General features: G+C 41.3%; 2 protein-coding genes across 2 annotated transcripts; one reads left to right on the top strand and one right to left on the bottom strand.

Annotated features, from left to right (window-relative positions):
• Positions 1 to 200: 200 nt before the first annotated feature.
• On the top strand, positions 201 to 3,700 carry LOC134435780 (zymogen granule membrane protein 16-like). Its single transcript, XM_063184824.1, has 4 exons — positions 201 to 255; positions 1,016 to 1,075; positions 1,720 to 1,855; positions 3,361 to 3,700. Exons 2-4 carry the CDS (start codon positions 1,018 to 1,020, stop codon positions 3,698 to 3,700), a joined length of 534 nt encoding a protein of 177 aa, XP_063040894.1. The 5' UTR covers positions 201 to 255; positions 1,016 to 1,017.
• A 1,565-nt stretch (positions 3,701 to 5,265) lies between these two features.
• On the bottom strand, positions 5,266 to 9,933 carry LOC134436386 (zymogen granule membrane protein 16-like). Its single transcript, XM_063185572.1, has 5 exons — positions 9,823 to 9,933; positions 9,666 to 9,691; positions 9,391 to 9,443; positions 8,659 to 8,779; positions 5,266 to 7,664 (listed from the first exon to the last, which is right to left on the bottom strand). The coding sequence occupies exons 3-5, from the start codon at positions 9,440 to 9,442 to the stop codon at positions 7,328 to 7,330; spliced, it is 510 nt and encodes a 169-aa protein (XP_063041642.1). The 5' UTR covers position 9,443; positions 9,666 to 9,691; positions 9,823 to 9,933; the 3' UTR covers positions 5,266 to 7,327.
• Positions 9,934 to 10,836: the final 903 nt, after the last annotated feature.

The following is a 10,836-nucleotide window of genomic DNA, read 5'->3' as shown; positions in this document are numbered from 1 at the left end:
TGTGGTCACAATTTCGACACTCAAAAGTTCACCTTTCACTGCTTTCATTCCATTCAACGACAAAAAATACGCGTTGTGAATTAACAGTAGAACAATAAATGAGTAATACTGACTTACGCACTGCAAGTTGCAACATTCGTTCCCAAATTAGTATAAAAGCCGGCATCTGTATGCCCAGAAGACATCTCACTTGAGGCGTTCTACTCAGAGCTTCAGATTCATTCTCTCCTTGGTCTCCACTCTCACAGCAAGACAGTAAGTGCCTTTCAGACAAACGTTTAAATGATGTTTAAAAACTTTTAATGGTTGTATGCATTTATGAAGGCTATCTTATCACAAATTCTGCTCTCCAAACTGAACATTCAGACTTGGTTATTCAAGTTCTAGTACACTTGGGCCTGTTACAATTCCATACAGTAGGCCTACCATACAGTGCCATCTAACAGATGGATCCTATGAGCTATTATTAGACAACTATCATTTATTAAACAGTGTCTACTGGATTATATTGTGTTGAGAAAACCTGTGTTATAAGTTTGTTGTTAATAGCAAAGACTACTGTAAATTATCATGTATTACTGAAGTCTCTGTCGTGTCAAAGTTTTTTTTCAACGAATAGTGAAGTGTTGAACAGGCTGAACAGTGCACTTTAGGGAGCTATGTCTGTAAGCAGCTTTTGTATGAAAACCTTTCTCGAATATCATGTGAACACTGTAAAATATTGCAGTCAGTTAAAGGTAAAAAAGTAAGCTGTCCTGCTGCCTTAAGTTTGTAAGTTAACTCAACTCAAGTCTTAACTCAACTCAAGGCTTTCTCAAGTTGAGTTAATTTACAAATTAAAAGCAGCAGATCAACTTACTTTTTTACCTTTTACTGACTGCAATATTTTACAGTGTGAATCACATGGTTTTTACGTCAAACTGGCTTGCAAAGTTTTACAAAGCATGGACGTGTCTTCATGACAACCAACTATGCTGAAGCTAGGCCTAAACATTGTTTTCTTTTTTCTCTCCAGATATGCTTTTTTGGCTGGCCTTGTGCATGCTTTGCTCCACTGCCTGGACTCGTAGCCTGTGTGAGTAACCATTTCTCTTCATTCATATTTTTTTGGGTCTTTTAGACTTTAATAGTGACAGGACCGTTTGAGAGAGAGACAGGAAATGCTTGGAAGAGAGAGACAGGGAAGTGTCGGCAAAAGACCCGGGGTCGGAATTGAACCCGGTTCGGCTGCGTAGCAAACGAGTGCCCTACCGTTAAGTCACGGTAGGACCACACACTGGTATCTCAAAACCACAACATGACAGCAGAGCAGACAAGCCCGGTGGTGAATCAGTCTCTCACGGCTGCAAATGTCGGCAGGAAGCGCACCACGATAGTGTGACACTGTGAAAACTAGCACTGAGGGAAACAAGCTCCCCCGTAAATGACAGAGAGAGAAAGAGAGAGGGAGAGAGAGAGAGAGAGAGAGAGAGAGAGAGAGAGAGAGATAGAGAGAGTGTTAATTAATTAATTAAGGTTACCATGACGACATCCAATGTGTTTCTAACATGCAGGACCACTGACAGCTTTGGCTGGGCCCAGGACAATGTCATCTAAAAGTCCAACAATGTTATGAGAACTCCATTCTGCCCCCACCCTCCCTGGGCCCAGGACAAGTGACCTGCTTGCCCCCTCCTGTCGCCTTCCCTGCTAATATGTGCCATCTCTTCCGTCTAACAGATGAGTCCGACGACAAAGTCCTCTACTCTTACTCACCGCCTGTGGGCAGCGCCAGCGGAGACCGGTTCGCCACCTCGGGAACGGGCCGCATCTCGGCCGTCCGGATGTGGGAGCGGACAAACAACATTGTCACCGGGTAAGGCAACAGAGACACCACCTCTGCTTATTACACTGTAAGTATGTTTTTTTTTTTTATCATTAGTCAATTTGGTGCCCTAGGCGAGCACCACTCTTTCCTCTTTGTGGAATTAGAAATTGTCATCTTTAAATAGTGTCCTACGTCTGATCCAGCACAGCTGATCCAGTACCATGTATATTGGCCTTGGTGCCCCCCAAGACATTTGGCGCCGTCGGCGACCGCCTTGTCTGCCTATGCCTAGCGCCGGCCCTGCACTGTAGCCTCGTACTGCAGATGGGCCCATCTACGGGCCTGTTCACTCTTTGCTGAAAACTCTCAACTACATCATAACAACATTGCTATGACATTGTTGAGATCGAAGTAATTGGTCATTACAATGTTGTTGACAATAAGGTTAAAATAAAACAGAGACTCTGTGGTGAGGGGTTAATGTAAAAAAAAATGCAAAACGTCAGTGTGAATTCAACATAGAACACCCTGAGATCGAATAGGCTACTCTCTAGAGGATGTTAATTTGACTCTAAAACGTGTTTAATCAGCACTGTATTTTTTTTTACTGTGTACTTTGCTTACTTCAACTGAACTCAGAGTATCGCAATGCACTTTTATTGGAGTCACAAGGATGTGCTGATCAAAATAAATTGTCTACTAAAAGCTGTCAGGCTTGCATAAAAGTCTGAAAGTATTGTACGCTATATTTGCAGTTTATTTTTCAACAATCTAAATATAGATGTGTTGGGCTTGCATTTTGAGCCACCATGGCTTATTTTTATGGAAAGTAATGAGTTGGCGCTTCAGTTCCTAAACTTACTGTAATGCTAAAACCCTTCAGCATTTTATAACAATTCCACCTACATTTACTATTTTCTTGAAATAATCCACTGTAGTTGGAAACGTAAGCTGTTGCTTGAAAGCAATGAAAAACAACACAACAAACCTTTACCTATTGTGAACCAAATGATAGTGGAGTTGGGCCTTTGGGTCAGGTGGTTGTAGGTTCAAATACCATCTTAGTTACAAGTAGGAAGGCCTCCCTATGAATGTGGTCTCTCTACAATTTCATCCATGGCTGAAGTGCCCTTGAGCAAGCCACTTATCCTGACAATGCTCGAAGGAATGTACCCAATACCTTGTACCTCAAATCAGTGGACCGCTGCACTAGTCATTAAAATTTACACTACTGCATAGTCTTTAGCATTACATCATGACTTGGGCATTGTCATTCTGATAAATGTAGGCAGTCAGGGCCTAATGATTAACGGAGATGGGCTTTAGATCAGAGGGTTGCAGGTTTGAATCTCACCCGTAGACTACCTATCTCACGCCATGGCTGAGGTGGTGCCCTTGGGTATGGCACCTAATCCAACATTGCTCAGGGACTGTAACCCTGTAATATTTGTGAGTCGCTTTGGATAAAAAGCATCCGCTAAGTATAATGTAATAAAAGCAAATATCCGTAGTTTTGTGTGTTGATGTCGACATCTCGTTTGTCCTCCACTCAGGTTTCAGCTCAAGTACGGCTTCGCCTGGACCCCGCGGGTCGGCGTCAACACCACCCGGCGCGTGGAGCTGGACCTGTTCGACGGAGAGGCCATCGTGCAGGTGTCCGGCAAGTTCAACCCCAACAGCCACATCCACCAGCTGGTCTTCACCACCAGCAGGGGGCGCTCCCTCTCGGCCGGCCTGTCCAACGGCGTGTCCTTCAGCCACAACCCCACCACCCCCGAGGAGGAGCTGAGGATCCTGAGCGGACGCAGCAACACCGCGGGCATCACCGCGCTGGGCGCCCACTGGGCCCCTGTGGTGCACGCCTTCTACGATGGCACGCAGGACTCCAACTAGGGCTGAAAATTGTCATGACAATGCATTGTGATGCTTATTTTCACAATTTACTGCTACTGATAGGCCTACTCTATTCATGACACCAAAAATCAATTATTTAATAGCAATAAACAAGTTTCTGTATGTTATATTGTACTGTATGTTTGATGTGATATCTAAACCTAAAATTAACTTGATGTTGAACCACAGCTTTTAAAGAACCACGCCATGCAGTGCTTCTCTCACTCGCCACTGCTGATCTAGGCCAAACGTTACTATATGTTATACTACTACTATGTTTGTTGATGAAATATCTAAATCAAAAATAAACTTGATGTTGAAGCATTTTTTTGTGAATTTCATTTATTGCACCAGTTTAGCATTTGTTACTGTGCTTGTTGTGTAGTCTTTGAATAGTTGATGGTCTATGGACCACGTCTTCTGTGATGTCATGAAGGGCTCTGACAAGGGTTGGCCTGGAATGGGGGAGAAATAGGGCCCGGGCTCTTTTGGCTTAAATGGGCCCCTCATAACAAGCGGCGCAGAACTGACTCACTGGTGGGCCCTGCACCCTTGTGGGTCCCTACTTCCAGAAATGTTTTTTCAGAAAAAAAGGGAAATAGGCCTACCCGCTATGCCAGATGGCCAGTCCAGCCCTGGCTCTGACGACTGGGCACTGCTGAACTACGTTCACAGCAGTAGAAGCCAATAAACGTATTCCACTGTGACGTCAGACAATTTCCTTTTTGAAGCGAAGCAGGAAAAAACTGGGGGGTCAATTTACAGCATGTGTGCTGTAACTATGCCACTGAAGGCCACTTTTCCTGCTTCAGGTGTCTGACGTCACACAAGATTACAGTACAGATATGATTACAGTAAAGGTATTAATGTTTTTTTCTGATTCACCAACTGTTGTGCAAGTAATGTATGGGGGGCCTTTAGGCTGGAATCTACTGTTACTATATGGGGGGCCTTGTCATGGAAAAGTTTGAGAACCCTTGCTTTAAGACATTACAACTTGGTCATTATAATGTTGGTTATTGAAAACTCAAGAGTAAAGAAATCCCGCACACTGTCCATTCCACCAACAAACTTTAATACAATGTTTCGGTCATCCAACCTTCTTCAGAGTTTGTTGGTGGAATGGACAGTGTGCAGGATTTTTTTTACACTTCAATGACAACCCCACTGGAATAATATCCTATGCACCTACCCAGCTATAGAGGTGTGCAAAAGCGTCTTATTGAACGGTCATTGAAAACTCACAATACAGGTCATATCATGAGAGGATATTGGCAAAGGAGGATCTGGGAGTTCATCCGAGATCCCATCTACTTTATGATTTCATCTCATCTGGAATGTCCAGTAATAAGCCTACCAGATGGAGCTTGGCACCAGTAAAATACCTCTAGCCTATCATAAGGCTATTTAATGCTATTTTTAATCACATTAAATATGTATTAAAATGTGATTGATTAAAAGTGATTAAATATGTATAAAAATGGTGTGGTCATTGATGACCCATGATGACACAGCCTATTAAATATTTGGGTCCTGTTGCTATTTTAGGCATCAAAGGAAAGAGATTCATTGTGCAAAGACTTTTAATGATGAAAACGATTTCACAGATCAAACAGCATTGATTCAAGCAGGCCTATGTAAGAGCTATATGTTTTTGACCATGACAAAACAGCTTTTAGAATGCACAAACTTCACGTCATGTATGATGCTACAATCAGCAAACATAATTGATAAAAACAGTACACGAAAACAAATGTATTCCTCCCCTTCTCAGGGTGAGTGGAATGCTTCCGCAACATTTGCTAGACTCAAGTTATAACACATTTACTGGAGTTATTTAAATGAACAACACCGAAAAAAGAAAACACCCACTGCAACTCTTTCAAGCCAGCCAGGTAATCAAATGGGGTCAGTGCCTATCATTATATTTGAGTTCAGTGCATAATCAAAACGTATCATTACAGGGCTTCATTGCCAAACAACATGCTGCAAATAATTGATAACACTTTAGAATAACTACCTATTCACAGCTTTATAAACACTTTATAAATAATGAACTAATTATCAACAAAATGTTTATAAATGGGCAAGAAATACTATGTTAACACAGCAGACAGTCGCATCGGTCATGGAAGTTTCTCCTCCAAAGACCAGAAGGCATGAAACCACATAAACCTCAAACAGTAGAAGTTGATTCCCACTCCACTGTGCAGTCGTAGTTTGGTTATTACTCATTTACAAACATTTGTAAATGCTTTGATAAATGTTAATTATTATTAAATGTTGATTAAGTGTTTATAAAGCTGTTAAAAGGTAATTATTCTAAGGTGTTAAAGAATAATTCCATCTATGTCATAAACTGAAGTGGATAGATGCAACCAAGAGGGTCTTGTTGTACACAATTCACTGATGCTAATAGTGGAGCTTAGACATGGTTCTATACATGGGTTCTAAATGTTTGCTTTCCCCTGACTGCACGAAACTAGCTGCGCACAACTCGACCTCTGATTGTTGGAAAGCGCTGTTGGTCAAAAAATGTCCTCACATGGTTGGCTGCCAGTGTCTTGCCCCTCCTCACAATATCGTGTTTATAAACACGGTGAACCCACATATTGTATTGTTGTTGTTGACAGTGATTATGTAAATTATGATAATGACAGAAATAAATGTCATAATAGTCTATATAATAATAGCAATGTTGTAATTATTTTACTCTATTAAGTTATACAGTAATAATGTAGGCCTATACTTTATACATTTCATGTGTAAGTGCCTTTAAACACTCAAAAACCAAAACATATAAACTAAGATGGTGCTGCAGTGTCCCTGTTGATGTCCCAGAGGTGTGTCTCTTACTCCACAAGCTGTCCACATGAGTTTGTCTTATTTCCCTGAGATTGAAGGTGACCCAAGAAGAAAGAAATAAAAGCGACAATGACAGAGCACATGGATACAGTATATCCATTTCACTGCTGTCACTGTTGCCCTCTCCTGACGGCAGACCCGTATGAATTTAACAGCACACTTTAGAATAACGGTCTCTTTAAAAAGCTTTACAAACACTTTGTAAATAGTAAACCAATGATAAACAAAACATTTTCGAATCTTTGTAAATGAGAAATGAATGTGCACACACAATGCTACTATGTGAACACACAATAGGCTCTTTTCCAGTGCCAGTTGTCTTTTCCACTGCCTGTTAAGGCTCAACATAGCAGGACTCGGATGCCACTTTTTCCTTTTCAAATAGGCACGACACAGCTCAATCGTAAAGCAAAGAGTGTGGTGGACCGTGGCTGAGTCGCACTGCGTCGTAGACAGAGCACAGCCAGAAGTTTGTCCTTTAAAGAGCAATAGAGATGAAACCACTGGAGTGTCCTGCAGGCAAACACAGACCAAACTTATCCACCAGGAGTCAATTCTTGCTTCACTGTGCAGTCATGGGTTGGTTCTCACTCGTTTAAAAAATGTTTTTTTAATGTTGTCTTTACAATTAGGCCTAATTCATCAATACATGTAAATGAAGTGTTAATAAAGCTTTTTAAAGAGACCTTTATTCTACTTAAAGTGATACTTAGGCTCTATCTCCAAAAATAGGACAGTATCACTTTAAGTGTTGCCATTTCTTTAAGCAGAAGTAGTGTAGCTATTGTTGGGGATGTCCTCTTTGTCCAGCACCGCCCAGTGGGAGGCGAGGGAGGTGAGTCCCCCATGCACACGGCCGCTGAGGAAGCGCAGCTCGGCCTGTGGGTGGCCGCCGTACATGTTGAAGGATCCGCCGGAAGGCTGGCCCGCGGTGATGGAGCGCCCTCTGTTGGTGACCAGCTGCAGGCTCTGGATGTAGTGGGCGTACTTGCCGGAGATCTGCACAAAGAACTCGCCCTCGTCCAGCTCCATCTCCAGAGGCTCGCCTGTGATGTAGCCTGCAACTGCTGCCCAGGCAAACCCATAGCGGAGCTGAATGCTATAAAGCAAAAGAATAGGCATAATTAAAAACAATGGATGCAATTAGGAAAATAGGCCCAAGAATATTTGTTTGTAAATATAGGGTTTATGAACATAAAATACAAAACTTGCAAGAACCTGTGTAAAGCAATAAGCATTTGTCAAGCAATAGGCCCACTGACTTCATAATGGGATACCGTAACTGTGTAATAGTTTTAGTACTTCATTTCCAGAATTCATGCAGCCCAGTCACAAATGTTGTCTTTTAACAGATACTTACCACCACCATCAATTCTAAGTATTCATTATGAGTGGTAAAAGCACACTTTTCATACATGAAAGCATACAGAATATGGAAAAAGAATACTTCAGTTTGATTTAGTGGTGCAGTGTTGTAGAGCATTAAAATGAATGCTGAATGATATAAACATAGGCTACTTTAAACAGCATACATAAGTCATTATATTTTGGAGCATAGCCTTTAGATATTGCCCCATAATGATGGCAAATTTCAATCTCTACTATGTTCCAACAGGTCACAAAATTGTTTTCTTGCAGTAAGGATATGCCACATATTAAGCATAACAAGAAGGTAAACACGTTGAAGAACACACTTCTCTATACCTAGTTGAGCTGCTGAAATTATGTCTCGCACATCAATATATCTTATTTTTGAATGAAATCATAGCATCTGTCAAATTATTTAACTGTTCAGTCACATCCCTTGTGTTGTGTTTAGTCTTATCCAACATAAAAGGCATTTTATTGGCCCTGTCCCAACTTTTTGGGAATTTGTTGCGAGGATGAAATTTTAAATGATCACATCATTACCTCAAAATAATAATTCTGTTTGACTTTACCAACTGATATGTTGTCTGTACACAATGCTCTACCACCTTATCAATATATTGAATGTTTTGAAAATGCCAGCATTTTGATTTTATTCACAAAATACCAAGTGTCCCAACTTTTTTGGAATCCGCTTTGTATACTAAATAAGTGTTTTGCATTACCCTCGTATGTGTCCGTTGTAGTTCTCCCAGATCTTGACGGCAGTGATGCGGCCCATCCCTTCCACTAGGTAGGAACTGCCAGAGCCAGAGCCCACCGCAGGCGAAAACGAAAAGAAGGCCGCTGGAGAAGAAGACACAAAAACAAACACACAAAGTTGTACATTTTGTAAGGATTTCTTTTCCCCGCATATGGCATGTAGAACAAACTATTTTACAGGGAGCACATTTTTATTTTGGACATTTGTGGATTGCATTTTCTTCTAGAGACCTGTATGTTGCGCACAAAATACATATTAATACATGGAGTACCCTCTGTTCCAGTGGTGTAGTCTATGTAGAACGCGGGTATACTGAGTATACCCACTTCTAAATTTCAGGAATTTCAGTATACCCACTAAAAATTGATTGATCCATTGTTTTGAATAGCACAAAACATATACAGTATACCCACTTCAAAAAAATGCTCAAATGCTCAAATGCGTGTGCATGTGTGTGTATGTGTGTGAGAGCGAGAGCGAGAGAGAGAGAGAGAGAGAGAGAGAGAGAGAGAGAGAGAGAGAGAGAGAGAGAGAGAGAGAGAGAGAGAGAGAGAGAGAGAGAGAGAGAAACAAACAGAGATAGAGGACTGCGATCCTTCATCTTAAAATATGGAATTAATTAACAGGGACATTTCCAGTGTTTACAGATCTCTGTTTGAGATAAATCAGTTTGGGCCCCAAAGGAGTCACTTACGTGCAGCATTGACAGCAGTCAGGAACACACAGAGATAGAGAAGAGTCTGCATCCTGTAAGACACACCAGGGAGAAAAAATAGGGGTGAATTCAGGTAAATTGGGCCCTTTTTTTCCCCATTCACTTATATGCAAAAAAGTGGCCCAATTTACCTTCATCCACCCCTAGCATTTGTTCATGCGCAACACTACACCTACCACCAGATACCCCACAAGTCACTATTGACTGCTATGGTAAATAAATATGCATAATATGTTCATATAAAATTCAACTACCTTGTTGGCGTTGTTCACTGTCCAAGCTGTGGGTGAAGACAAGCAAACACAATATGACATACAAATGAATTATAATATCATAGAATGAATAAAGCCATGTTTTTTTTTGTTTCATTTTGAAATACTGCATGCAGATTGAAATAAATGCATATTATACCAGTGGGAAGGCAAGACAGAAGAAGGTATAAGATCTACAGCAAAGCCAGTATGAGAGGTTCACATGAGGAGATGCAGGCTCCAAATCCAAAGCACTACCAATGCATAGAGATTTATATGTGCCAGGAACTCCACTGATGTTTTTTTTTTTGTTTGGCCCTGATAGCCTTATCAACCAGGAAGGCATGCGAGGAGAACTCAGACTGGTTTGACGACCGGCTTCCAAGACAGCATCACTGGGGGAACGAGGAAGAGAACCATGATGGTAAATGTCTTGCGTTCCACTTGTCATCAGGTTTTGGTCGAAGAAGAAGGAAAAAAACAGTTGTTGTTGTGTTTATGGGCGTGGGTGTGGTGTGACCAAATACGATCATCACGATAACCTTAGACACATCAGATCTTAAAACTGAAAGTCTGTCTAGCATTTCCTTGTCTGTCTGTCTGTCTCAAGGTTATCAGGCAAGCGGTTTGTCTGTCTGGTTTCTCTTTTTTTTGTAACCCTATTCTGATCAACTTGTAAGAAAAAAAATTCATTTAATCAAAAAAGAGTTGAAACTTGCTTGTATCAGCTTGAACGATGGGATTTGCATCAAATCCAGAATCGCCTTCATTTACAGAATGGGTTCTGTGGTAGTTCTCTGAATTTAAATATGGCTGTAATATTTGCTTAACACTTGTAAGGTGTTCGTGTTTTTGTTAGAAGGTGTCCGTTCGGGTCATTTTGACCCAGGTATATAGAAAAATAATCAAAACAGGAAACACTATTTTTTTTCAGATTCATGTTCCTCACATAAAATGAGCCAAAGCCAGGGAATCTCAGAGTGAAAATAACAATTGATACCATTTTTCTTGACACTTGAAACGGGTCAAAATTGGGAGTACTGTGGCGCAGCGCGCTAAGCCCCCCACATTGGGGCTTTCATGCCCATGGGGACCATACGAGTCTGGCGGGGGTCATTTCCCAGCCCTATCCCACCTCTCTCTCCAGCTCATTTCCTGTCTCCTCTCACACTGT

Source organism: Engraulis encrasicolus, chromosome 20 (assembly GCF_034702125.1).
Source record: "Engraulis encrasicolus isolate BLACKSEA-1 chromosome 20, IST_EnEncr_1.0, whole genome shotgun sequence".
In the NCBI taxonomy this organism is placed as follows: domain Eukaryota; kingdom Metazoa; phylum Chordata; class Actinopteri; order Clupeiformes; family Engraulidae; genus Engraulis; species Engraulis encrasicolus.
The sequence above is the reverse complement of the archived record's forward strand: the minus strand, read 5'-3'. Positions and strand labels throughout refer to the sequence as shown.

Bases quoted from the DNA above. Each gene is read 5' to 3' on its own strand.
- LOC134435780 (XM_063184824.1), top strand. From the start codon at position 1,018: ATGCTTTTTTGGCTGGCCTTGTGCATGCTTTGCTCCACTGCCTGGACT. The intron at 1,076-1,719 runs GTGAGTAACCAT...TCCGTCTAACAG, and splicing joins TGCCTGGACTCGTAGCCTGT to ATGAGTCCGACGACAAAGTC. The intron at 1,856-3,360 runs GTAAGGCAACAG...TCCTCCACTCAG, and splicing joins ACAAACAACATTGTCACCGG to GTTTCAGCTCAAGTACGGCT.
- LOC134436386 (XM_063185572.1), bottom strand. From the start codon at position 9,442: ATGCAGACTCTTCTCTATCTCTGTGTGTTCCTGACTGCTGTCAATGCT. The intron at 8,780-9,390 runs GTAAGTGACTCC...CTTCTTCTCCAG, and splicing joins GACTGCTGTCAATGCTGCAC to CGGCCTTCTTTTCGTTTTCG. The intron at 7,665-8,658 runs GTAATGCAAAAC...TTTGCTTTATAG, and splicing joins TACAACGGACACATACGAGG to CATTCAGCTCCGCTATGGGT.